The sequence below is a fragment of the Chionomys nivalis genome, chromosome 9 (assembly GCF_950005125.1).
Source record: "Chionomys nivalis chromosome 9, mChiNiv1.1, whole genome shotgun sequence".
In the NCBI taxonomy this organism is placed as follows: Eukaryota; Metazoa; Chordata; class Mammalia; order Rodentia; family Cricetidae; genus Chionomys; species Chionomys nivalis.
The window spans coordinates 762,871-788,823 of NC_080094.1; the positions used below are offsets into that span (position 1 = coordinate 762,871).

Consider the following 25,953-nt stretch of genomic DNA (forward strand, 5'->3'; position numbering starts at 1 on the left):
GAGTCCATCTCCAATGGGTACTAGGAGAGGCTGCTCTCCTGACCGTCATAAGGAAGTAGGTGTGACTAGTTTGCTGGGGAAAATCCTGCCTGTCCCTCCCAGCAGCAGGTGTCTACGAACAGCTCACAGCTGACTCTGCCATCGAGCCTGCCATAATGTCTCGGGACAAGGACTACCCGGGCCCTAAGTACATAGGCCTTTGTGACTTCAAGGCGCGAACAGATGATGAACTGAGCTTTCAGGCAGGAGACCTCCTGCATGTCACCAGGAAGGAAGAAAAGTGGTGGTGGGCCACCCTGCTGGATGCGGCAGGCAAGGCCTTGGCTGAGGGCTATGTGCCCCACGATTACCTGGCTGAGAAGAAAACTGTGGAGTCTGAGCCGTGAGTGATCCTGGAGAGATGGTACAGGGGGAGGGGTGGGAATTGGGATGGACTGAGGAAGTCAGAGGGTGTAAGATCCTAGCTAGACATTCAGTTGGTCATACCCTGATTCTTAACATCCTGGTACAAGGGTTGCCAATGGGGCTGTGCCTCTGTGTGGCACTGACTGGGGAATGGGGCCTCTCCTTTGAACCCACCCATGCCTACTTTCCAGCCATAAGTACTGTTCTGCTAGGACTCAGGACAGAAGGGCCCAGTGTGGATTTTTAGGATGCTGGCTGTAAGGGACAAGATCTGTGTGGGAATTCAAGAGCTGTTGGAGGTGTAAAGTGCTCACTTTCCAAGCAGTCAGAACCAGATGTGCGACCTAGTTACGGGAAACCGAAGGCTACCGGGGCACGCCTATGTATCTCCTATCACATGTTTGGGTACATGGGGGTACATACAAACACGGTGGTATGTATCTTCATGTTCCCTCAAGAACCCTAGTCCACTGTTCCTGGCCACATACCTGAGCCCCTAGAGGCTTTGAGGAATTACAGTAGTGCCTAGTGTGGGCACTGCCCACAGCCACCCAATTGCTCTGGGCTAAGGTTGGGAAGGGTCCAGCAGGAGGGGTTTCTTGTTTTGCTCCTCCCGTCCCCCTCCCTAACTCCTCATCTCACAATGAGCACCTATTGTGCTCAGTGGAAGACTATGAGCACACAAGGAGACAAAAAACAGTGGTAAACGGTACCTATGACAGTTTCAGAGATGGGCTCATGATGGGAACAAGGTAGATGGGTGGTGTACATGAAAGACCGAGAGGAATTAGATGGTGGCACATGCCTTTAGCACTCAGGGGGTAAAGGCAGATGGATCTGTAAATACAAGGGCAGTCTGGTCTACGTAGTGAGGTCCTGTGGTGAGGGAAGGGGAGGAGAAAGAACGGATCCTATATAGAGAAGTGGCCACTATAGAAAGAGCAAAGGCCCCGAGGTGCTGAGACTCTGACACAGGTGAAGAAGTCAGAAGAGCAAAGCAGAGGCGGCCAAGTGGTCAGAGGGGTCAGTGGGAGAGATGAGAACTTCAAGAGTTTGAGCTGAATGTTGGGCTCCCTCTGGAGCCCATGTTCCAACCACTCTTGAGGGAGTTGGAGACTCCATGGGCAGAGATGACCTATGGAATTCCAATGACCTATGAACTTTCACCTGTAGTTCAGTTCAGGCATGTCCAGCCCTTGTGTTGGAAGCTAGCATGTAGAAACACTTTTGAATGGGAGAGTATGTGCCACTGTGTCTATGCAAGTACATAAGGCTGTGCTTAACGGTACATGTGCATACTTGTGTAAGCATGCAGATGCGAGTGCATGGATGGGTGTGTGTGTCTGTGCACATAAGCAAATGGCTATGTGATTATGTGAACATGTGTATGAAAGTATAAGCCAGGAAGCAGCCCTGGGGAGCTGGTGAGGTCCCTCTCCCATCTACTTCTGGGCCAAGGCTGGGATCTGTAGGTCTGTGTTGTGGGATTCCCCTCTGTATGCTGTGAATATGTTTTATTGTCATTGGTTAATAAAGAAGCTGCTTTCAGCCAATGGCTTAACAGAATATAGCCAGGCTGGAATACATAAATAGATAGATAGATAGATAGATAGATAGATAGATAGATAGATAGGGAGAGAGAGAGAATAGGTGGAGTCAGAGAGATGCCATGTAGCTGCAGAAGGAGACAAGACACCCTGGAACCTTGCTGGTAAACCACGAGCCTCGTGGTAATACACAGAATAATAGAAATGGGTTAATTTAAGATATAGGTGCTAGCTGGCAATATGTCTAAGTGATTGGTCAAGCAGTGTTTTAATTAATATAGTTTCTGTGTGATTATTTTGAGTCTGGGCAGCTAGGTAATGAATGAGCAGCTTCCATAACAGGTCTGGTCCCACGACCTGTTAAGAGACATCCACATGATGGAACCATAAGCCTTTGGGGGTGGGGTGGACTGATACACAGGTGGTCATCGTCCAGAGCAGGATGATAGGCAGTGCTTTCCCATTCTACTTCCGGGTCACACGGACCTGGTGTCCAGAGCCAGCCATTTAGGATTTTCGGGGTCCACAATGGGCCCAAAGGCCTCTGCAGGGTTGGGAGCAGCATGGGAGAGAGGCAGCTTAGTTGGGAGCCAGGGGTAGATAGGACTTCAGATGGACATGGCAAGGGTTAGATAGTTGAGAAACTGGGTGGATGTGGGGCTGGGGTGAGGATCAAGAGGCTGAGGTTGACTTTCTCCCCTGCAGGTGGTTCTTTGGTTGCATCTCCCGCTTAGAGGCCATGGACAGGCTTCAGGCTGAGGACAACTCAAAGGGAGCCTTCCTGGTCAGAGTCAGCAAGAAGCCAGGAGCAGACTATGTCCTTTCTGGTATTGCTTCTCAGGCCTCCCCTCACCTGTGCTAGCTCTGAGGCTCTCCCGACCGCACGGTCATCTGCCTTTCTTCTGACTGTGAAGTCGGGGACATCTTTCTCTTCCATTGGAAGCCCTGACTTCTCCTTGTGGTCCAGCTACTCATTTTCTGTCTTTGGGAACAGAAAGCCGGGGGCTCTTCACGCTGGGTTGTTTCCCTGTGCTTTCTGGCATGTCCTGTGTGTGTCACGGCAGCCAGGGCTCCACAGGTGTTCCACTGAACACACGGCCCAATAATTTCCTGCACTAGGAGTGCAGGAAACAGAGCAGCCATGGCTTATGACAGGAGGGCCAGGTAGCCGTGGGCAAGCAGTGTTCAGGGTGGGATCAGGGGCAGGAAAAGTGGGGGACATCCAAGGTAGGATGCCTGCTTATGCCTCTTTCTGCCGGCCACCCACCCCAGTGCGGGACACTCAGGCCGTGCGACATTACAGGATCTGGAGGGATGACGTGGGCTGGCTGCACCTGAATGAGGCGGTGTCCTTTCCCGGCCTGTCTGAGCTTGTGGACTACCACAAGACCCAGAGCTTGTCCCACGGCCTGAAACTGACCATGCCCTGCTGTAAGGTAGGCCATTGGCTCCTCTGTGACACAGTTGCTTGGGGTCAGACAAGTGGAGTACAATGTGGGGGCAGGAGGGGCTCTGAAGATGGCATTCCTCTTGACTGTCACTCTTATTACACTGGCTCACCAGAGCTCAGTTGTGCTCCTGCCAAGTCCTGACCCCTGATAAGCCTGAAGACAAGGGTCAGTGACCAATTGCCTGAGGGAGATTATCAACCTTGGTGGATGAAGACAGCTGCATTTTTACGCAAGACATTCGGATATTACTACGCTGAATGTATCTCTAAATTTAAAGATAAACAGGGCTCCTATCGTGGGGTTCAGAGCAAACCCTTCCTGAAGACAGAAGATAAACCCAGCTATCACTCCTACCACCACCACCACCCTTTCTGTTTCTCTAGCAAAAATCTGAGCCCTTGCCCCACTGGGATGACTGGGAGAGGCCAAGGGAGGAGTTCACGCTCTGTAAGAAGCTGGGGGCTGGCTACTTTGGGGAGGTCTTCGAAGGGCTCTGGAAAGACCAGATCCGTGTGGCTGTGAAGGTGATCTCTAAAGGTGAGAGGGTCACATGCTACTTCCCTCCTAGCCCTGTCAGTGGGCACGTCTAATCACATCACACTGAGGGCATCCCAACATACTGACTGGGCACCTGCATCATGGTGGGGGTCATTTCTTCCACCTGTACCCATTTTTTATTGAAACAAGTCACAGGAAGTTTGAGTTTCACCCAGAATCCCAGCCTCGCCCTCAGGTTTATACCCAATACCTCAAACATCAGGTCAGCCAAGACCTTGAAAACATCCACCTGGGAAATGTTGACTTTGGCGGTTGTGGCCAGGTGGGGCATAGGAGGGCAGATGGATACATCAGGCTTGGGGCACTGAGGCCTTGGTGGTGGGGGCTTTAGCCGTTGTTTTCCTAGGCTGTCCATATTTCCTGAGCTGTTTCAGGAGGCCCTAGCTCCTCCTGGGGCACAGGTCAAGGGCTGTATTCACTGAGACTGGTGTCTCTCAGACAACCTTCTACACCAGCACACCTTCCAGTCTGAGATCCAGGCCATGAAGAAGCTGCGGCACAAACACATCCTGGCACTGTACGCTGTGGCATCTGCAGGGGATCCGGTCTACATCATCACGGAGCTCATGCCCAAGGGGAATCTGCTGCAGTTATTGCGGGGTAAGTGGCAAGCTCCATCTTCCTTTCCCTGAGGCGAAAGTGCTGGAGGCAGCAGGACACACACACAGAGACACTCACAGACACACATAGACACACACACACAGATACACACACATACACAGAGACACACACAGACACACACATAGATATGCAGACCCCACCCATCCCTGCCTGACCCACACAAAACAGCTGGGAGTTCCCAGATGACCTTGTTGCTTTCTGGTTTAAAAAGATACTTTTTCTTTCTTTTCTTTTTTTTTTTTAAAGCCTTGGTTGGTTGGGTTGGAACTGGAGAGGTGGCTCAACAGTTTAGGGCACTTATTGTTCTTACAAAGGACCAGAGTTTAGTTTTCAGAACCCACATGCTGGCTCACAACTACCCATGATTCTAGTTCAAGGGATCTGACACCCTCTTCTGGCCTCTGGAGGCACCAGGCATGCATGCAGTACACAGACATACATGCAGGCAAAATACTCAGATACATAAAATATATTTAAAAACCAAAGAGGGAAGCCGAGCATAGTGGCACATGCCTTTAACCCCAGCACTCAGAGACAGGTTGAACTCTGAGTTCGAGGCCATCCTGGTCTACAGAGAAGTTCCAGGACAGCCAGAGCTACACAGAGAAACCCTGTCTTGAATCCCTGCTCACCACCACCACCACCACCACCAAAAAAAAAAAAAAAAAAAAAAAAAACCCTAAAGATGGAGATCAAGGAAAGGCATACACATGTATACATGTGCATGTACCCATAGTAACAAGTACATGCACCACACCACACACACTACATCCCTTCATACACACAAATTAACAAAACAAAACAAAAAACCAAATGGCTGGGGAGATGGCTTGGTGGGTGGGTACAGTGTTTGCTATGGAAGCATGAGGACCTGCATTTTCAATGTCTAGATGTAATGTAAAACCAAGCATGGAAGCAGCCTGTTATCCCAAGGCTCCTACAGTGAGATGGGAGGAAATGGGAGAATCCTTGTTTTCTCTGGCTCTGCAGCAAACAACAAAAACCCTCCTCGTGATTGTCAGTCGTGAAGTCTAACATCCAAGATTGTCCTCTGACCTCCACACATGTCCACATACACCTTATACATACATGACAAAGAAGAAAAGCAAATGACTTAAACTATGACGAATCTACCAATGGCCGATCATAAAGTTTGAAAAGGTACCGATAAGTACAGAAAAGAACACCTGTCCACAATCTCTATACCCACAGTTAACTGAGGTCACTGCTATAGGCTCTGTGTAGCCTGCTGGTGACCTGCTTCTGCCCACCAGCCCCTCTCTCCTGAGACCTGCTGTCCTGTCACAACTATACACACTGATACACAAACACATGTAAAACACCGACACACACAAATATAGACGCTCACATGCGGCACAGACACACCCTCACACAACTCCTCTCACCCACAAGAGGACGACACCCTGTCTGCTTTCTTCAACACAAAACCAGACTGTCTCCATCAGCTGAGATGCAGTGCAATGATGTTGCCCAGCTTCACACATCAGTGAAAGGGAATGGGGCAGCGTAGGGCAATTGATCATGCCTGGGGCATATGTATCACGTGTAGGGCAATCGATCATGCCTGGGGCATATGTATCATGCCTGGGGCATATGTATTACGTGTAGGGCAATCGATCATGCCTGAGGCATATGTATCACATGTAGGACAATGATCATGCCTGGGGCATATGTATCACGTGTAGGGCAGTCGATCATGCCTGGGGCATATGTATCACGTGTAGGGTAATCGTGCCTGGGGCATATGTATTACATACAGAGCAATCGATCATGCCTGGGATATAAGTATCACGTGTAGGGCAATCGTGTCTGGGACATATGTATTAACATATTGCTACCATCTGGAAGAGCAAAGTGTGGTCTACATGTTTCATAAACGGTTTCTGCAGGAAGTAGTGTTTCAGAGACAGAACACATGCCCCTTGTAGGCATAACACTTGTTGGATGTGGACCATCTAGAAAGTCCAGTGGCTACCATGCACCAAGACCATCTTGCAGCAACATCTTTGCTCTTAGATTGCTTTATAATTCCCAGAAAGGATGTGGGACAGAGTATGTGTGTGCTCTTCGTCTCTAAGTACATAACTGCAGAAGGTCTAGGACTGTCTATGTTCCAATTAAGCCAGCCCAGCTGCCCTCTGCTGGAGCCTTCACAGCCCCAGCAAATAAGAACTGAGCTCTGGTCAACTGACTTTGGCCTCTTATCACCCTACAGACTCCGGTGAGAAAGGCCTGCCTATTTCAGAACTGCTGGACTTTGCATCACAGGTTGCTGAGGGCATGCGCTACCTGGAATCTCAGAATTACATCCACCGTGACCTGGCTGCTAGGAATGTTCTTGTTACAGGGAACAATATCTGTAAAGTGGGGGACTTCGGGCTGGCCAGGCTTGTCAAGGTAGGACCCTCGGAGGTAGAAGCCAGAAGCAAGAATGGGGATTTATTTTCCAAGCTTTGAGCTGAACCCAGCCACAGGAAAGATGAGTTCTCGATAGGGTGGTGTTAACAGGCAAGGGAATGGCTTCATTCATACAGCCACAACCTTGTTTATGCCACACTGGCCCAGTTCTGGGTACCTTGGACACAGCCATATGCATTGAGCTTTTCCTATTCCCACACATTGCAGCTCTTCCCTTGTTGTAAAGTGGCACTTTAGATACAAAGGGCCTAGCCATGATTCTAGCTGCATTGGTGGCAGTTACCTCTGGTAGCTGTGGGGTGGTGTCAGTGGGTTAGATGATAAGGCAGCATGTTTACACCTGCCCACTAGGATCTTGGCATCCGTGCCTGTCCATGCTACACAGGAAGGGTAAAAGCGGTAGCTCCCTCTAGGGTCAGGGCCCCACGACAAGCCATCTTATTACAGGAGGACATCTACCTTTCCCACAACCACAACGTCCCCTACAGATGGACAGCACCTGAGGCACTCTCCCGAGGGCATTACTCCATCAAATCTGACGTCTGGTCTTTTGGGATTCTCCTCTATGAAATTTTCAGCAAGGGGCTGGTGCCCTATCCAGGTATTATTCCCAAAATGCCCCCAAATGTGGACATGCAGTGAGGTGGAGTGGGGGGCAGGTCTGTTGTAATATAAGTGGCAGGGCTGTGTCCCCAGCACCCAGCCGCCCACATGGCGAGCTTATGTACCAAAATAATTACACGGAAACTGTATTCTTTTAAACACTGCCTGGCCCATTAGTTCCGGCCTCTTATTGGCTAGCTCTTACATATTGATCTAACCCATTTCTAATATTCTGTGTAGTACCATGAGCTGGCTTACCAGGGAGATCTTAACCTGCGTCTGTCTGGAGTGGGAGAATCATGGCGACTCCCTGACTCAGCTTCTTTCTCCCAGCATCCTCTCTGTTTACTCCACCCACCTAAGGGCTGGCCTATAAATGGGCCAAGGCAGTTTCTTTATTAAATAAAAGTAATTCCTCCATCACAGGTCTTGAATGGCTGACAGATATAACAGGAGGTACTTTCTAGAGCCTCAACCAGAGCCCCACCCCTGTTCTATTCTTTGGGCATCCAGGAGCTGCTGCTGAGATCACTTCCTGGAGACATTGTCCTCAGGGAAGGCAACAGCCACAGTGTGCTAGAAAATGTTCAGAGCATAGTGGTGGTCATTCTTGTTGGAGACAGCATTCAGGGAGGGGCCAAAGGCAGCTGGGTGTAGCTTTCAGGGATTGGAGGGTGGACACCAGCTTCTTAGCTCTCATTTCTCTTCTTCCATGGGCCACAGGCATGTCCAATCATGAGGCCTTCCTGAGGGTGAATGCCGGCTACCGCATGCCATGCCCCCAGGATTGCCCGCCCACCATGCACAAGCTGATGCTCAGCTGCTGGAGCCCAGACCCCAAACAGAGACCTTGCTTCAAAGCCCTGTGTGAGAAGCTCTCCGACACCAGCTGGTATGAGAACCTGGTCTGAGCTCCTTGGATGTGGCCAGGACCCATGGAAGAGGGGCTTCATGATTATCCTGGACCTCCACCGAAGCTGTGCACCATCCTTTAGTTTGCAGAGATGAATAGCAAACATACCAAGCATACCTCAGATACTCCATGCTGTAAAGGAAAGAATGAAGAGGGAGCCATTCTCTGTTCCTATCTATCCTCTTCCGGGAGACAGTTCACAAAATCCAAGAGGCCATCCCGGCTTCCTCCCTTCTCCTGTGAAGACTTCATGTGACAGAGAACCCAAGAAGAGTCTCAGCGACAGGCCTGTGGAGTTCTTGGCAGCATGTCCCTTCCAGAGCATACCTATCCTTGGCCACTCCTCTGCTCAGCTGTCCACACACTCCCCACCCCTTGGCACCTGAATTCTACAGACTCTTGTGTCACAGAGCAAGTTTTGGAGCTTCAGGTCCTTTCCCTTCAGAGACAGCTGCTTCTGTCCTGAGCTCATGAGACAGAATGCCCTTTGTAGAAAACCACTGACCTCATGCTCTGCCCCGTCCTCTGTCCTCCCCTTTCTGTTTGGACCTGAGTCTTCCCAGATGGCTCTGGCCCAAAGCTGCTTTCCCGTCTCCAGTGCTCTGAAGCCCAGCCAGACTATCTGCTCTCTGTATCAGCTCCTTATGCTTGGACATTGGGGCCCCAGTTCTCAGGGGGTGAGAGTACCCCAAAAGCATCTACCGGAGGATGCCTTACTGCAAGTGGGTATAACCCTCTCAGCACAAACCTGCCAGCTGTTTTCAGACTGACCTCTCAAGTCGGGTGAATGTGCCCCAACCTCCCTTGAGGAAATGTCCTCTCTGAATCCAAGAGATGACACTGTCTGTGCTACTTCCTGTAAAGTCAAGCTGTCTTTTAAAAATACAGTCCTCAGCAGGACGGTGGCGCACACCTTTAATCCCAGCACTTGGGAGGCAGATCTCTCTGAGTTAGAGGCCAGCCTGGTCTACAAAATGAGTTCCAAGACAGCCAGAGCTACACAGAGAGACCCTGTCTCAAAACAAAACAAAACTCCATAAAAACAACAAAAACATCAAAAGAACAAAACAAAACCTTGTTTAGACTGGTCTAGAGATGAATGCTCATTAAATATTCCTAAGTCCTCTCAGAAATACAGAAACAAGGTCAGATTTTTTTTTTTTTTTTTTTTTTTCTAGACAGGGTTTCTCTGTAGCTTTGGTGCCTGTCCCGGAACTAGCTCTTGTAGACCAGGCTGGCCTAGAACTCGCAGAGATCCGCCTGCCTCTGCCTCCCAAGTGCTGGCATTAAAGGCATGCGCCACCACTGCCCGGCAAGGTCAGATATTCTTAAACATCATGATTTAGAATAATCTTTAAGACTGTTGGTAAATTAATCCCAGCACTTGGGAGGCAGAGGTAGGCGAATCTCTGTGAATTCGAGGACAGCATGGCCTACAAAGCAAGTTCTAGAAGCTCTAAAGCTACAACAGAGAAACCCTGTCTTGAAAAAAAAAAGTGTTGGTAAAATAAAAACAGGTATGTTTTCGGGTGTGTCAGCACTGATGTGATAATGTTCTTAGGTGTGTCGTCAGCACTGACTGATAGACTAGTTAGTGGCTCTCAACCTTCCTAACGCTGTGACTCTTTAATAGTTACTCATGTCATGGTGACCCCCAACCATAAAATTATTTTTGTTGCTAGTTCATAACTGCAACCTTGCTTCTGTTATGAGTCATAATGCAGTATTTTAGGAGGCAAAGGTTTGATAAGGGGGTCATGACCCACAGGTTAAAAATCATTGAACTAGGATAGGCTGTCCCCCCCCCCAGGGTTTAAACAAGTTTGTTAATTCTACTGAGTATTTAAAATGCTGAAGTCAAATGGAAGCCAAGAGCACCATACAGAGGAAGGACATGACAGGGTGGTCTTTGCTTCTGTGGTGTTGGTGATATTTACTTGATTAGTCACCAAGAGCAACTTTGTGCTGATACCTTGTGAGACCTTCATGACCATAACTGTTGAGTGGATAGGAATGTAAACTGGGTAAAAGTTTAAATAAACTTTCAACAATAAAAGTCATTTTACAACCTTAAGCTTGTTCAGGCTTGAGAAATTTTTGTTATTCAACTTTGGGGTAATTCCTAAGGAAACATAAACTTAAGCTGATCTGATTGTGGCCTCCGGTTTTACACAGGACGCAGGATCTGGGTGTGTTTGGGTCTGTAGTAAATCTGAGACGCTGTGCAGTCTGAAGGACTTGCCTTGAACTCACCGAGTGCTGGGATTAAAGGCGTGCACCACCAAATTCAGCTTGTTGATACTTTTCAGATGCCAAAGGCCTGGTGGATTGGTATTGTATCTCACGTATACAAGGACTGAAAAGATCTATTTAGAATTCTTAAGTTTTGCTCACAAATGTGTAACCTAGATTTCCTTTAAATATCTTATTACTTTGCTTAAAAAGATATCTAAGGTCATACCTAATCAAGTGTTTGATAATTCCAAAGCCAAATTCTAGAGTCGATTCTTCTAACTTCGATTAAAAGTTGGTTGAAAAGGTGGGCAGTGGTGGTGCACACCTTTAATCCCAGCACTCGGGAGACAGAGACAGGCGGCTCTCTGTGAGTTCGAGGCCAGCCTGGTCTACAGAATGAGTTCCAGGACAAGCTCCAAAGTTACAGAGAAATCTTGACTCAAAAACCAAAACAAAAACAAAAAAACAAAGTTGCTTTAAACTTTTAAGTTTCCAGAAGGGGTCTTGTAGCCTCTGGATTTCTTTTTTCATAAAAGACAGCAATTAAACGAGGCTTATTTGATGTTATGAGAAGCCTTGTCAAATACTAAGACATGAAACCTTTAGGTTGTATTTGTTACAGGTGTTATTCATATGAGCTGTAGAAAATTCCCGAAAATCTGGTATATCCAGGTATGTCATCAGTCGTAATTCTATTTTTCTTAAACATGTGTTACAGCTCCTTAGCCTTGGCTTGATTTTCTTTCACAAATGTTTACTTTGATTCTTGGAGATAAAAAAGTATCAACTCAGTCTCCAACGACTTCTCCCAGGATGTTTACATTGCACAGGTGTCCCTACTCTCTCAGAATCACTGCCTTAATGGTCTGGCTTATCATGAATCTGCTGGGCTCACTGCCATTCCCAGGAAAGTCTGGCCGAGTGAACTGGTATTTCAAAGACAACTTTAAACTTTGTAGGTTTTTTTTTTTTAAAGGAAATCTTTTCCCTTTCCTTGTGAAAGGTGAGGTATGTATCTTTCTCCTTCCTATTTTTCAGGAGTTTGTGTGTCACCAGGTACTTTGCGTTGGACATTTCAGATGTTGTTGCTCAGGCAGGCAGGTGTCACTTTAAGAGAAAGGATCTCTCACCAATTAGACTAGGGTAGATGGCTCGCCCACCTCAAGAACCTGCATCCCCAGCACTGAGGCTAACAAGCACTGCTACATCTGGCTTTCATGGGGATCCCAAAGGTCAAGTTAAGTTTTCAGGTCTTCATGTCCGCAGGGTAAGCCTTTCTCAACTGGGCTATTTCCTCAGCTCCAGGTAGACAGTATAACTTTAGTAACAGAGGGTGACTCCATGGTGGCAAGGTCTGTGGGAAGAACGGGCCTGGCTGCCTCACTGTGAGAAAAATATGACTTTACAAGCCACGGGGGCTTTTTGAAGAGGGAGTGACCCAAACCCACATGTGCTGCCGGCAAAGACCATGGATGTAGCTGCCTGGCCTGAACACACTTTCAAAGTCTGACCTGAGATTCTGAGAACAAAGTCCCGATATCAAACACAGGTGCCTGCCAGCACTGTTTTTGCTGCATAGTGTAAACCAACAGAAAGAGCAAACAGACCTGCCCTACTTTGTCTGAAATCATAGCAGGTTATTCCAGAAGCTGCAGGGCACCCAGCACCAGGCCCATCTGTTCTGAGGTTTTACCATCCGAGAACCAGACTGGATCCCAACTTCTTTCCTTTATTCTCTTAGGATCACTTTTTTAAAAAACAAAACAAAACAAAAAAAAAACCTGAGTTTAATAATTTTTTTTGTTTTGTTTTGGAGACAGGGTTTCTCTGTAGCTTTGGAGCCTGTCCTGGAACTAGCTCTTGTAGACCAGGCCTCGAACTCACAGAGATCTGCCTGCCTCTGCCTCCCAAGTGCTGGGATTAAAGGTGTGCACCACCACCACCGGCAGGATCAGTCTTTATATGGCTATTCCCAACTGTTTTCTAACCGTTCTGCAGTCACTAAAATATTCACATCCCAGCTCTGCTGGCTGGTTGTACAGGACTTCAGAGAAACCACAACTCACCAATGGGAAATCCTTGGGACTTCAGTCTGAAGACCAGAAGCCTATGGGGAGGGAACTATGGGAAGATGGAACAATGCTGCATGCTGCCTGGAGCTGCTGGCTGTATTCCAGCTCTGACAATGAGCAGCTGCAATCAGCATTGTCTGCACAGTTCAGCCTGAGTGGGCCACATTTCTGGTTCTGAGTCCATCAAAGGTGGGAAGCCCCTCCGCCTCCTTCAGCTTGCTCAGGAGTGAGGGCAGCACCCCACAAGCCACCTAGACACCCCGAGGGCAGGCAGGAGAGAGGCTCAGCTGTCAGAGGCACAGGTCTCGATTCCCTAGGCAGAGGGGTAAAGCACAGGAAGACCTGATGTGCCCACGTAAGACTCCTTACCCTGCTGGCTTAAGCCACCCTTCATGGTTCCTCAGCCCTCTTACTCCAAGGCTAGACTACTTGTGGCTAGGGTCCTCTCTTGGTCTATGCCAGTATCCCCAACCTTGGGGAACCATCCACACAGCAAGTTCATCCACCAGGTTCCTTTGTAGGCACAGGCTCCCTCCAGCAGAGAGCCCCCAAACTCAGCCATAGACCCAGCCTCCCCTGGGCTGTCTACCTAGTGGCTAACTGCTACCCTAGGCTCCAGATTCTTGGGCCAGGCCAATTTACAAGGACAGCTCACCAGGGATATCACCAGGAAAGGTCTCAAAGAAGCTGTCAGGAAGACCTGGGAGCAGTGCAGCAAGAAGAAAGGCTGGATTCAGTAATGTCTCAAACATACCATGGCGGGGGCATGGCTGCTGGGAGTTTATTTTCTGCTTGGTGCAAGGCACAGTTTCGGGATCAGGAAAGCTCAGTACTGTGTACCAACAGGGGTGCTTTCACTAGCTTCTGCTGGTGTCTGTTGCTTGCACAACCTTCCTAGTTTACAGGGTGGGGTGGATGGGTGGGGCTCTGGCCTAGCACCACTGAAGTTGGGTTTGCTGTGGTTCTGCTAGATCAGGACGGGGCCTTCGTGTTGGCCTGGCCAGGATGGACGACTGGCTGCTGCTTCATGGTTTCAGGAGCCAGGCCACGGGTGATCGGGCTTTTGGAGGCCTGGGGGTATTCTGCCGGGCTGCAGGGAGAGAATAAGTCAGTGAGTCAGAAGCTGGTTTTAACTGGGGCCATCCCCGCAACTTTATGGAAGATGGACTCACTGCTCAGGAGACTCCAACACTGTGGTCATGAATGGGAGGGTGGACTTCCCAAAATAGAAGCTGGCCCACCAGTGGCCAGGGTCGGCCTTGGGGAGACCTGAGAGGAGCAAAGGAGGGTAAGGATGTTGTCATCCCAGTGGGGTCCTGTCCCTCTCCACACTCCTCCCACCTCAGGATGTGAACTTTGCCCTTAGGCCAGCTGGTTCTGCACTCACCCGGGGGGTGGGGCACGGTGTCCCCGGGGTACTCTGCACTTCCGCAGGAGCTGCTGCTGGACGAGGAGCCCAGGCGTCCTGGGGAGGGGAGGGGGGTCAGCCACAAGGCCCTAGCCCAGCTCTGGGCGGGGCCGGCGAGGGGCTACTTACGCCGGTAGTAGTCATGGGTAGCCACGAGCGAGCCGCTAGAAGGGATGGCTGCCATCCTTCAGGACCCGCGCGCTGTGGAGACCTGAGCAAAATGTGGGCCTGGTCACCGCACAGCGGAGTGGGCTCCGTGTCCTCCCGGCCCTGTCAGCCGCCGGGCTTCCGAGCGGTTCTAACCAGCCCGGACCGGCTGCGGGGTGAGACAAAGGCGCTTTGTAAGTGCCCGGCCCCTAGAAGGCGCGCGCCTCCCCCACCTCCGGCCGCCGCCCTCACCTCGGCGGCAACCCTTCTTCGCGGACCTCGGCGCACTATCACGGGTGGTAATGCGTGGAGCACTAGGCCACGGAACCCATTTTGCAGGAATACCCACAGGAGACCGCGACGCCACTAACCGCGCGCGATGCGCACGCGCGGACTTACTCGCTAGCCTGCACGGGCAACAGACACGTCACGGGGGGGTGGAGCGAGCTGCAAAGCCCCGCCTCTATCACGGGGGGGGGAATCCCTGAAATCTTTGAGCCCTAGAGACCTTTTTTAGATCCGCCCTAGCACGATGGGGTCCCGCCCTTCCCTATTAGACTCCACCGCTAGCCAAGCGAATATCCGTCCCACCTTCTGCAACGCTGAGTTTTTAAGGTTCCACCTTGGCCCAAACCGCTTTGCTCAAACATCAGGGGTACACCTCTAAGCAAATTCCAGCTCTTCTGCTTTTCACTTTCTTGTTCGGACTGGGGGCACCTGGTCCCAGATAGAAGTGGTTAAAGAATCTCCTGCGGTTCCTGTGCCCTCAGTCTGTGCCACCCCGCGTTCGTGGTCTCACGTAGCCCAGTTTGTCTGGTGTTTTCTCCTTTACTTGTTGCTGTCCGCTGCTTACGCTGGTCCCCGCTGGCTTTGTTTTCCAAGTGCCTCACTCCGACTCTTGGCTCAGTAAATCTATCTAACTCACCAAAGTAAGCACAAGGGCGGCTGCCCCTGCGTGCGTGTCTGCATCGCAATCTCAGTTTTTTGGTGCACTGCATAGTGCCTGGAGCCCCCAAACGGCCCTTCGGCGACTAGCCCGCTCTTGGGAAGCTCAGGAGTCACCCCTGTCCCTTTCAAGTCCTGCTTCTCACTATTCACTGTTCCCAGACCTGTGTTCTGTTGCTTGGAAAGAAGGGATGGAAGGTAAGGTACAGACGAAGGCTTGGGGGCGGGGAGAGCTGTGAACAGAGGCAGTCTCTAGTAGCTATAGCATCCGGCAGATTCTTGCACTGTTGGTCAGAGTCCTCGTGTTTATGGGAATCAAGTGCTTGGAGCTCTAAGGTTGACCAGCATATTCCGGCCTCTCTTCCCTCCCCAGGCAGTTTTCTGCCAGACCCCCATGGGGTTTGGGAGGATCACGAGCCAGTTTTGTGCAGCATGTTTCTCTTACAACAAAAGATGCTAGACTTGCCTTCACACCGGGGTTCAGGGAAAGCCTAGACTCGTAGGACCCAAGGGGTACTCTTGTGTCCCTGAGGTCTCAAGGAGGCTTTGACTGAGACCCTTTACTTGGATTTCTTGAGACCTCGTCTGTGCACACATGGGACACCAGACAAGAAGCGACCCAGCAGGGGTGCTGGTTTAGAGGCAATAGAGAGAGGGGTAAGGTTTGAGTTTGAAGAACCAAAGTTCCTCCATTTTGTTCTCTGCTTCCATCTTGTGTCTTGTGTAAGCTATTTCCCGTAAAACTCAGAAATGGCTAGGGGCAAAAGTAACAGGGTAGCCCTCTGGAAAGTACAGACAGTACAGAATGTCCCCACCTGAAGGTCAACCAATAAGAAAACTTGCAAGCAACAGGTGAGGTTCGAAAATAAAATTCCTGAAAAGTCCCTAGTCACAAGTCAATCAGGATTGAACCAGTCACCCCATACCCTGCAATGTAACTTTTCTGGTTTTTACCTTTAAATAATGGCCTCTAGAAGGGCGGGGTACCTCCTCTTGCTGCTGGTGCATCAGTTGCTTTGACGAGGTCCCTGCTGGCTTGTAAACATGCCCACAGTAAGCATTGCTTTTGCATTTTTGGTGAGTTGGTTTCCCTGGTGGTCTTTTGGGGTCCCCACGGACTGGGGTATAATGAAAGAGAGGTGGGGGCAGTTGACATGGCAGCAGCTGAAGTTTGACCAGTCCAGGTGACACCAGAAGGTTTAGGTTTCTGCCCAAAGCAGGCTTACTTCATGGCTTCAGGCTCTGTGACTTACCCTGGACAGCCCTGACCAAGTACATGGGCATTGCCAATGGTTAGTAGCTGTTTCTTTTAGTGAAACATTTCCTCTGGAAAGGAAGTAAGAAATCTCTCAGGAAAACAAGGGAGCTGATGAGGGTGGGAGGGTGGTGGTGGTGAAGGCTTTTAATCCCAGCACTCAGGAGGCAAAGGAAGGCAGATCTCTGTGAGTTCGAGGCCAACCTGGTCTACAGAGCTAGTTCTAGGACAGCCAAGGATACACAAAATCTTGAAAAACCAAAACCAAGGGTTGGAGAGATGGCTCAGAGGTTAAGAGCACTGGCTGATCTTCCAGAGATTCTGAGTTCAATTCCCAGCAACTATAAGGTAGCTCACAACCATCTCTAATGAAATCTGGTGCCCTCTTCTGGCATACAGACAGAATACTGTACACTTAATAAATAAATCTTTAAAAAAACAAAGAATACACTCGGGAGGCAGAGGCAGGCGGATCTCTGTGAGTTCGAGACCAGCCTGGTCTACAAGAGCTAGTTCCAGGACAGGCTCCAAAACCACAGAGAAACCCTGTCTCGGAAAAAAAAAAAAAAAAACAAAGAATACAAGAGAACTGTTACAGGAACTCACGAGAGATTTACCGACTCTCTCCAGGTGATATAAAGAGTAAACAGTTTCGGGGCTGGAGAGATGGCTCAGTGGTTAAGAATACTGACTGCTCTTCCAGAGGACCTGGGTTCAATTCCCAGCACCCACATGGTAGCTAACAACTGTCTTGTTGTAACTCCAAGATCTCACACCCTCACCACATACATGCAAATAAAATAAAAATAAATTTTAAAAAAGAGTGAACAGTTTCTGAAGACAAGGAGCTGTTTCGGCAGAGTTGCCTACGGGCTGGGAATTCAAGACTTGAAGCTTTCATGACTTGTTACCAGGCTGATGTGAGCTTTTAGTGACTGATGCAGCTGCCTGGGTCACTGACACTTTTGTAAGTACCGATCATCCATTTTAATAGTTTCTTTTCTTACTGGTATGACAAATTACCTGGCAAAAGTGATTCAAAGGAATGTGTAGTCCATGGTGGGACATCACGGCAGCCGGGATGTTAGGCAGCTTGGTCACTTGGTGTCAGCTGTTGGGAAACAGAGAGAGAGAAATGCTTAGATGACTCCCCTCTCCCGCTTTTTCTTTGTTTATCAAAGAACCTGGAATGGTGCTGTCCACATTTAGGGGATGTCTTCCTACCTCAGTTCCAATCTAGAAACTCCCTCACGGACATGCTCAAAGGTTTGTTTCCATGGTGATTAGAAATCCCTTCAAGTTAACAGTTACGATTAGCCGGGCGGTGGTGATGCACGCCTTTAATCCCAGCACTCGGGAGGCAGAGGCAGGAGGATCTCTGTGAGTTTGAGGCCAGCCTGGTCTACAAGAGCTAGTTCCAGGACAGGCACCAAAAACTACAGAGAAACCCTGTCTCAAAAAAAAAAAAAAAATCAAAAAAAAAAAACAAAAACCAGTTACGATTAACCACTACACCCAAGCTTTTGTCAGTAATTCTGATAAACTCACTGGTTCGTCCACAAGCTAGACTTGGAATTTTCTCTTTGATCTGTCATGGATGTCCTATCTGGGGTGAACGGATGCTTGTTCATGTCCCCCAGGAAAAGCCATGCAACATCTGTGTGTTGCAGGCCAAAGGCTAGAGAGACCAGGCTGAGGGAAGGGACTGCCAGGACCCACTGCAAAGAACTTTGGAAGAAGGCCTCAGACAACTTGTACAGACCTGAGACAGGGTCAGGGGTCAGGACTCACGCTGTTCATTTATCTGCCCTGATTTGAGGGGATGGTGGTTACTCAGCAGGAACACAGATGGGTCAGATATGAGTTTGCCACCTCTAGGGGTTTAAGCAATATGTGTAGTACCATCCCAGAGTAGGGCTGAGGTGGAGGACAGGCAGGGGGTTAGGGTTTCTATGTGGGGAACAGGGCTTCCAGGTCTTCTACTGAGGATGACTGACTCTAACCTTGTGATCTGTTTCCAGGACTGGATTATCTCTCTACTCATCAAACAGGTCCTGATGTGTGCCGTGCACAACAGGGGGTCAGAATGCAGCGATGCAGAGAGGCATTCACTGAAGAAGCAGCTGCTGCCCTGCACAGATATGGGAGGGTCCTGAGACAGGCAGAAACTATGTACATTGGTCCATTAAGGAGGTTGGAGCCAGGTCTCACCTCCTGTTCACTGCACTCAGCATGAGGTGCCTTGACTGCTTCCCACGGGAAACAGGATGTGTGTGGCTTGTGGTCACTGACAACTTCACAACCTGTGTTGTCCTGTCCTGTCTCTGAATCTGCTCAGTGGGCCTAGGTTGTGACTCACCTGGGGCCTTTCTGGATGTCTTAGGGCTGGACAGTTTGGAGGTGCAGTCTTCTTCTGGGGTTGGACAGGTTAAGACTATAGAAGAGCTATGCCCGTTTCTCCGCTATAGGATTCTCTTGGGAGCAGAGTTTGTGGTCCAAGGTGTAGCTTGTGGGTCAGCACCTGGGAAAGGAGAGAAAAGGGACCGTGAGAAATTCCCACATTGGGCTAACTAGGCACCTCACTTAGATGGATGTGTCTGGGGGAGGCTTCATTGGGGAGACTGACAGTGGGGACCATCTGCAGATTATCCCCAGCTTGGCCTTAAGGCTGCTGTCTCTCCCAGGCCACGCTTGGCTGTGCTCTGGGCCTGCCTAATCATCTCACCTCATTCTCAGTATCACCTGTCAGCACCTGTAGTAGAATCTGTAGTGAGTCTCTTTCATCTGTCTGTCTCTATGCGCGTGTGTCTTGCCCTCTCCTTCCCCCACCCTCTTCCTCCGTTTCCCCTTATTTCTTATCTAAGATGAGGTCTCACTCTGCTATCCAGGCTGGCTCTAGACCTTTGGGCTTAAGTGATCCTCTTGCTTCAGCCTCGCAAGTGCAGAAGTCCCAGGCATGCACCACGGTGCCAACTTTGGGATATTCTTTATTTTTTCTTGTAACTATGGAACGCTTCATGAATTTGCATGGTATCCTTGTGCAGGGACCATGTTAATCTCTGTATTGTTCCAATTTTAATATATGTGCTGCCAAAGGGAGCATGGGATATTCTTTCTTTAAAGTGGAAAAATACAATCTGGCAAGTAAAGCCACTTGTCTCGCAAACTCAGTAACCTGAGTTAGGTCCTTGGAACCCTCATAAAGGTGAATGGAGAGAACTGACTCCACGAAATTGTCTTTTGACCTCTACACATTCTAGTTAGTGTGGGGCAAGGAGCTGTGGGGCTTGGTCCTCAGCTACCCAGCCTCCGTGCAGCTTGCTATGACCTCAGGGTAGACACCTAGCCCTTTCTTATCTCCTCTGACGTGCCTAGTGAGGCCATTACATCACTGTCAAACTCCAGCTGCTGACCTGTCTCAGGGTCATGGTTCATCTTGGAAATCCAGGCTTAGGAGCCCTGAAGTGTGGCCTCTCCCTGGCTGCTTGATCTGGCTGGCAGCTGACTTGTGATTCAACTTCTACTATGAATTACCACAGGCAGAGTGGATGCCAGCCAACTAAAAAGGGTGAGGTCAGAGAAGACCTGCCTTTCTCTACTTGGTGGATTTTGGAGGCCTCAGTGTCTGCAAGGCTTAAGTACTGGGTCAGGATAGAGGAGAATGAAAGGGATATGAATTTTGGTCTCTAGCTACAGGAAACAAGGACAGAGAACTATGTGTATGTGAGTCCACTGTTGGCTTGCTGCACAGAGACTGGTTCGGACCAGATTGCCGGTTGGATGCTGTCTTTGTACAGATGATGCTGATGGGCACATATCTGATGGCCCAAGTGGATGATAACCAAGATTTCACACTTAGTGGAAAGGAAAGACTGGTGTTCAGAGTCTGTGTTATAATGTCTACCTGCCATCCGCCACTCCTTGCTGTGGGATGTTCCTTCTGTACACTGTGAGTAGGTATTACCCTCCTTGGTTAATAATAAAACCGATTGTCCTAAAGCAAGGCAGGATAAAGTGAGGTGGGACAATAAAACCAAGGACTCGGATGAAGAAGGGGGAGTCAGGAGAGGCACCAGCGAGCCCCCCAAGAAACAGAATGCCAGAGGACAGGTAAAGCCACAAGTCATAAGTTCTATTAATACATAGATTAATAGAAATGGGTTAATTTAAATGTAAGAGCTAGTTAGTAATAAATCTCAGCTATTGGCCAAGCATCTTATGATTAATATATGTGTTATGTGTGTTTATTTGGGACCGGGAGGTCAGGACAGAAAAGCTCTGCCAATGTTTACAACTCTTGAGCCTTATTCCTCTCTCTCACAGATGGGTGCATAGGATTGGCTACTCCTGAGCAATGGGAATGGAGTCTGTGTTTGCTACCTGTACTCCACTCCAGCCACAGGCATCTGAGGTAGAAGTGGGAACTCTGCCAAAGACTGAGACAGGACCAGGGTTCTCGGGACTCCTTGGTCTACTTTTGGGGAATGCTGTTTTCACAGTGCCCCAGCCCCAACACCTTTGCCGATGGCAGGACCTGGTACCATCCAGATGATGTCACTACTGCAGAAGAAAATAAAATGATTAATGTTTAATAAAGCCTTACAATATAGGTGGTAGTTTATGTGCCCAGAAACTTTCTATTCCCTTAACTTCCTTTTGGTAAAATGCAAAAGTATCTTAGTTATAGGATGGACTATCTTGAGGTTAGGAAGTTTCCTATAAATGCTAAGGTCTGTGCCTGGCACAAGGTATGTGTTCAGTAGAAGCTAGATTATAGACAGAATAATCACACAGAAACTATATTATTGCCGGGCGGTGGTGGCAGACGCCTTTAATCCCAGCACTCAGGAGGCAGAGGCAGGTGGATCTCTGGGAGTTTGAGGCCAGCCTGGTCTACAAGAGCTAGTTCTGGGACAGGCACCAAAGCTACAGAGAAACCCTGTCTCGAAAAACCAAAAAGAAAAAAAAAAAAAAAAAGAAACTATATTATTTACAGCACTGTTTGGCCAGTGGCTCAGACATATTCCTAGCTAGCTCTTCCATCTTAAATTAATCCACAATTCTTGTCTATGTTTAGCTACATGGCTTGGTAACTTTTCTCAGTGAGGCAATCTCATCTTGCTTCCTCTGCATCTGGCTGGTGACTGACTCTCTGCCTTTCCTCTTCCCAGAATTCTTTTAGTCTGGTTGCCCTGCCTATACTTCCTGCCTGACTACTGACCAGTCAGCGTTTTATTAAACCAATATGAGTGACAAATCTTTACAGTGTATAAGAGCATTCTCCTACAGCACTAGATATTGGGTAGGGGAAGTAGCTCAGTGTAGGAGTGCTTGCCCAAGGCCCCGGATTCAATCTCTAGAAATATACACAAACACACATACAGAGAGGCAGCATACATTGTAAATCAGAGCACTCAGGAGGCTGAAGCAGGAGGATTAAAGGGTCAAGAATACATAGTGAGATCCTGTCTTAATGAACAAAACAAGGCAAATATGATATTGTCATGGTTCACAGTGTTTTGTCTTTGTTTTTCATTTGCTGGCTAGGTGAAGTATGCAGGATAGTGCACCCGTCCATCTCTGGGTTCCTCACAGCTAAGTAGAATCTGTCATGTAATAGTCCTTAAGCAGAGTAAGCAGAGTAGAATAGAGGCGGCAACCACAGGTGCCACCCCCATTACCGAACAGTGGTCAGGCCTGGGGAGTCAAATGCCTTTCACAAGTCACTGTCATCCACTGTTTGTGAGAAAGGGACCAGGCTCATGAGTGGCAGGTGGCAGGCAGGCATTTTAATACAAGATTAGAGCCCTTCCGTTCTACCCATCCTTCTGGAACCTTAATCTCGTCCACTTGGACCATGTGGATAACAGCGTAAAATAGATTCAATACTAAAAACATAAAATTTAATGTGAAGCTCTACAACTTCCCTTCTGTATGCATTTTATTTTCTTATTTATCTTTTTTTTTTTTTTTTTTTTTTTTTTTTTTTTTTTTTTTAGTTTTTCTTCACTGTGTAGCCCTGGCTATCCTGGAACTTGCTCAGAAATCTACCTGCCTTTGCCACCAGTGCCCAGCCACCAAATTTACTTTTTTTTTTTTTAAAGATTTATTTATTTATTATGTGTACAGCATTCCTTCCATGTGTGCCTGCATGCCAGAAGGGGGCACCAGGTCTCATTACAGATGGTTGTGAGCCACCATGTGGTTGCTAGGAATTGAACTCAGGACCTCTGGAAGAGCAGTCAGTGCTCTTAACCACTGAGCCATCCCTCCAGCCCCCACCAAATTTACTTTTAAACTGTATAGAAATTCACGTAGACTTTGAGTCTTTATTCAAATAAAGATTGATTTGATGATTCAAATAAAGGTTGATTTTGATGTGTCATGCTTTAATTTATTTGCAAGGTTTTTCAGCAATAAAGTTTATAAAATAAAAATAAATATTGCAGAGTATATTAAAGATTTTCAGGGGCTGAGGAGGTGGCTCAGTGAATATAGTACTTGCAACATAAGCCTGAGAGCCAGGGTTTGGATCTCTAGGACACATAATGCAGGTGAGTGTGGTACCCTGCCTGCAGGATATGGAAACAATATCCTTAGAGCAAGCTGGCTAGCTACACTATCTTGAATGGGCAAACTCTGGTTTTAAGCGAGAGACCCTGCTTCAAAACATAAGGTGGGAATGATAAAGGAAGACATCTACATCAACCTCTGAACTTGCAGATACATCCATAACTAGCATGCACACATACACACACCACACATACCTGTACCCACACAATGCTAACATGTATTCAAATATGTGTGTGTGGTTTAGAGTTTTTATTGCGGTGAAGAGACACCATGACCATGGCAACTCAAGAGAGGGTTTCTCTGTGTAGCTTTGGAGCCTGTCATGGAACTCCCTCTGTAGACCAGGCTGGCCTCAAACTCACAGTGATCCAGCTGCCTCTGTCTCCAGAGTGCTGAGATTAAAGGCATGTGCCACCACAGTCCGCCTGATTTCATTTATTTATTTGTTTATTTATTTGGTCCCACAGCAAACTCTCATAAAGGAAAGCATTTAATTGTAGTGGCTTGCTTACAGTTCAGAGATTTAGTTCATTATCGTCATGGCAGGAAGCAGGGCACCATGCAGGCAGACATGGTGCTGGAGCAGGAGCTGAGAGTTCTTCCATTTTGACTCACAGGCAACAGGAAGTGTCTGTGGTCTAAGCATATATGAGACCTCAAAGCCCAACTCCACAGTGACACACTTCCTCCAACAAGGCCACACACACTCCAACAAAATCATCTTTCCTAATAGCGCCACTCCCTTTGGGGGCTATTTTCTTTCAAACCACCACAGTGTGTGTGCATATACACACATATCCATCCATACACACATACACCACATACACATATACTTACAAAAATTATTTCCAGTCTTTTTGACTGTGAAATCCATAAACCATGATCCTGAAATACAGTAGTTAACCTGGGCAAGGCTGTCTCAAGCATCTACTTCAGTGTTCGAGATTCTTTCGTTTCTTTCTTCCTTCTTCTGAGACAGGAGCTCATGTAGCCCAGGCTAGCCTCTAACTTGTTCTATAGCCAAGGATGGCTTTGAACTCCTGTTCTTTCCACCTCCACCTCTGAGTGCTGGAGTTATGTGCCGCCACATAGTCTAGTGCTCTGGACTTCAACCAAAGATGTTTATTCATCGAAAACGCTGAACTTCAGGATAAAAATCTTTGGATTTTATTTTGCTAACTCAGCAGAAAAGAACCAGGAAAATTCAGTTCACACAGGAAGTGACAAGCAGCAAACACTAGCTCTGAGACTACACAGATGCTGGAATTATCTCACAAGGACTTTAAAACAATAATTGTAAAAAAAAGTGCATCAACAAGCAACTCTGAACACTTATAAAATAACGGAGAAGGAGTGAGGGCTGGATGATCAATGTCAGTTCATGACGAACGCTCTCCACAGGGAGCACCAGAAAGGAGCATCTTCATCTAGTAAGGACTGTGGATAAAGTTTTGCAGGTTGGGACTCTTCTCTCTTACCACAGTTATTCCATACCCACAAGAAGTCCTAGCCAGAAAAATAAAACAAGGAAACAAGAAACATGCAGATTGTAAACGGAGGTGTGAAACTATCTCTATTAATAAGCAACGGATGTGATTCTTTTTGTAGAGGATCTCAAGGAATCTATGAAGGAGATAGTTGGACAAATATATATATATATGAGGGCAACAAGATTGTAAGACGTAAATCAACACACAGAAACCAATGTGCTTATAGCTACCAGAAGCATCTAGTTAGAAGCAGAAAAAAAAAAGAGGATGTGCCGGGCGGTGGTGGCGCACGCCTTTAATCCCAGCACTCGGGAGGCAGAGGCAGGTGGATCTCTGTGAGTTCGAGACCAGCCTGGTCTACAAGAGCTAGTTCCAGGACAGGAACCAAAAGCTACGAAGAAACCCTGTCTCGAAAAATCCAAAAAAAAAAAAAAAAAAAAAAAGAGGATGTGTGTAGGTCAGAGGTCAACCTCAGATTGTTCACTTTTTCCAAAAAGAGAAATGTTGGTCAAGCAGTGGTGGTGCACACCTTTAATCCCAGCACTCGGGGGCAGAGACAGGCAGATCGCCGTGAATTTAAGGCCAGCCTGCAGCCTGCTCTACAGAGTGAGTTCCAGGACAGCCTGGGCAGTTACACAGAGAAACCCTGTCTCTAAAAGCCAAGAGAGATGGGGGGTGGGGGGTGGGGAGAGAGAGAGAGAGAGAGAGAGAGAGAGAGAGAGAGAGAGAGGATTGTTGAAATGTTGATTTAATGGCAAAGCTTAGCCCACTCCAGCACCAGGATTTGCAGAGTCAAAGCAGCAGGGGCAGCTGTGAACCTACGGAGCCTCACAAGGAAAAGAAGATAATGAGGGAGATTGACAAACTGAAGAACCCCATGGCTTCAGACCAGGTAAAACCAAGAATAGCACAGAAGAACTGTTGTTTAAGAGATTGGGTTCAGGTTGGAGAGCTGGTTCAGCGGTTAAGAGCACTGTTGTTCAATTTCCAGAAACCATACATATGGTGGCTCACAACCATCTAGAATAGGATCTGCTGCCCTCTTCTGGCATGCAGGTATACATGCAGAACACTCAGAGAGAGAAGAGAGAGGAGAGGAGAAGAGGAGAGAGAGAGAGAGAGAGAGAGAGAGAGAGAGAGAGAGAGAGAGAGAGAGACTTGGGAGGCAAAGGCAGCCTGGTCTCTACACGATGAGTTACAGGACAGCCAGGGCCACATGGAAGTCCTATTTTTGTTTTTTGAGACAGGGTTACTCTATGGCTATGGAGCCTGTCCTGGAACTCACTCTTGT

General features: G+C 48.2%; 2 protein-coding genes and 1 non-coding gene across 4 annotated transcripts; 1 reads left to right on the plus strand and 2 right to left on the minus strand.

Annotated features, from left to right (window-relative positions):
* Window positions 1-155: 155 nt before the first annotated feature.
* Ptk6 (protein tyrosine kinase 6) lies at window positions 156-9,691 on the plus strand. Its single transcript, XM_057781546.1, has 8 exons — window positions 156-382; window positions 2,658-2,779; window positions 3,225-3,388; window positions 3,787-3,940; window positions 4,400-4,561; window positions 6,819-7,000; window positions 7,469-7,622; window positions 8,348-9,691. The coding sequence occupies exons 1-8, from the start codon at window positions 156-158 to the stop codon at window positions 8,533-8,535; spliced, it is 1,353 nt and encodes a 450-aa protein (XP_057637529.1). The 3' UTR covers window positions 8,536-9,691.
* A 3,911-nt stretch (window positions 9,692-13,602) lies between these two features.
* On the minus strand, window positions 13,603-14,802 carry Ppdpf (pancreatic progenitor cell differentiation and proliferation factor). 2 transcript variants are annotated; one of them, XM_057780107.1, is made up of 5 exons: window positions 14,652-14,802; window positions 14,382-14,463; window positions 14,232-14,309; window positions 14,017-14,113; window positions 13,603-13,934 (listed from the first exon to the last, which is right to left on the minus strand). In XM_057780107.1, the coding sequence occupies exons 2-5, from the start codon at window positions 14,434-14,436 to the stop codon at window positions 13,817-13,819; spliced, it is 348 nt and encodes a 115-aa protein (XP_057636090.1). In that variant the 5' UTR covers window positions 14,437-14,463; window positions 14,652-14,802; the 3' UTR covers window positions 13,603-13,816. The 2 variants fall into 2 exon arrangements, with proteins under 2 accessions (XP_057636090.1, XP_057636089.1); XM_057780106.1 differs by having other exon boundaries at window positions 14,382-14,568.
* Window positions 14,803-19,598: 4,796 nt separating this feature from the next.
* On the minus strand, window positions 19,599-19,702 carry LOC130882146 (U6 spliceosomal RNA). Its single transcript, XR_009057782.1, has one exon. It is a non-coding gene; the product is annotated as a U6 spliceosomal RNA (small nuclear RNA).
* Window positions 19,703-25,953: the final 6,251 nt, after the last annotated feature.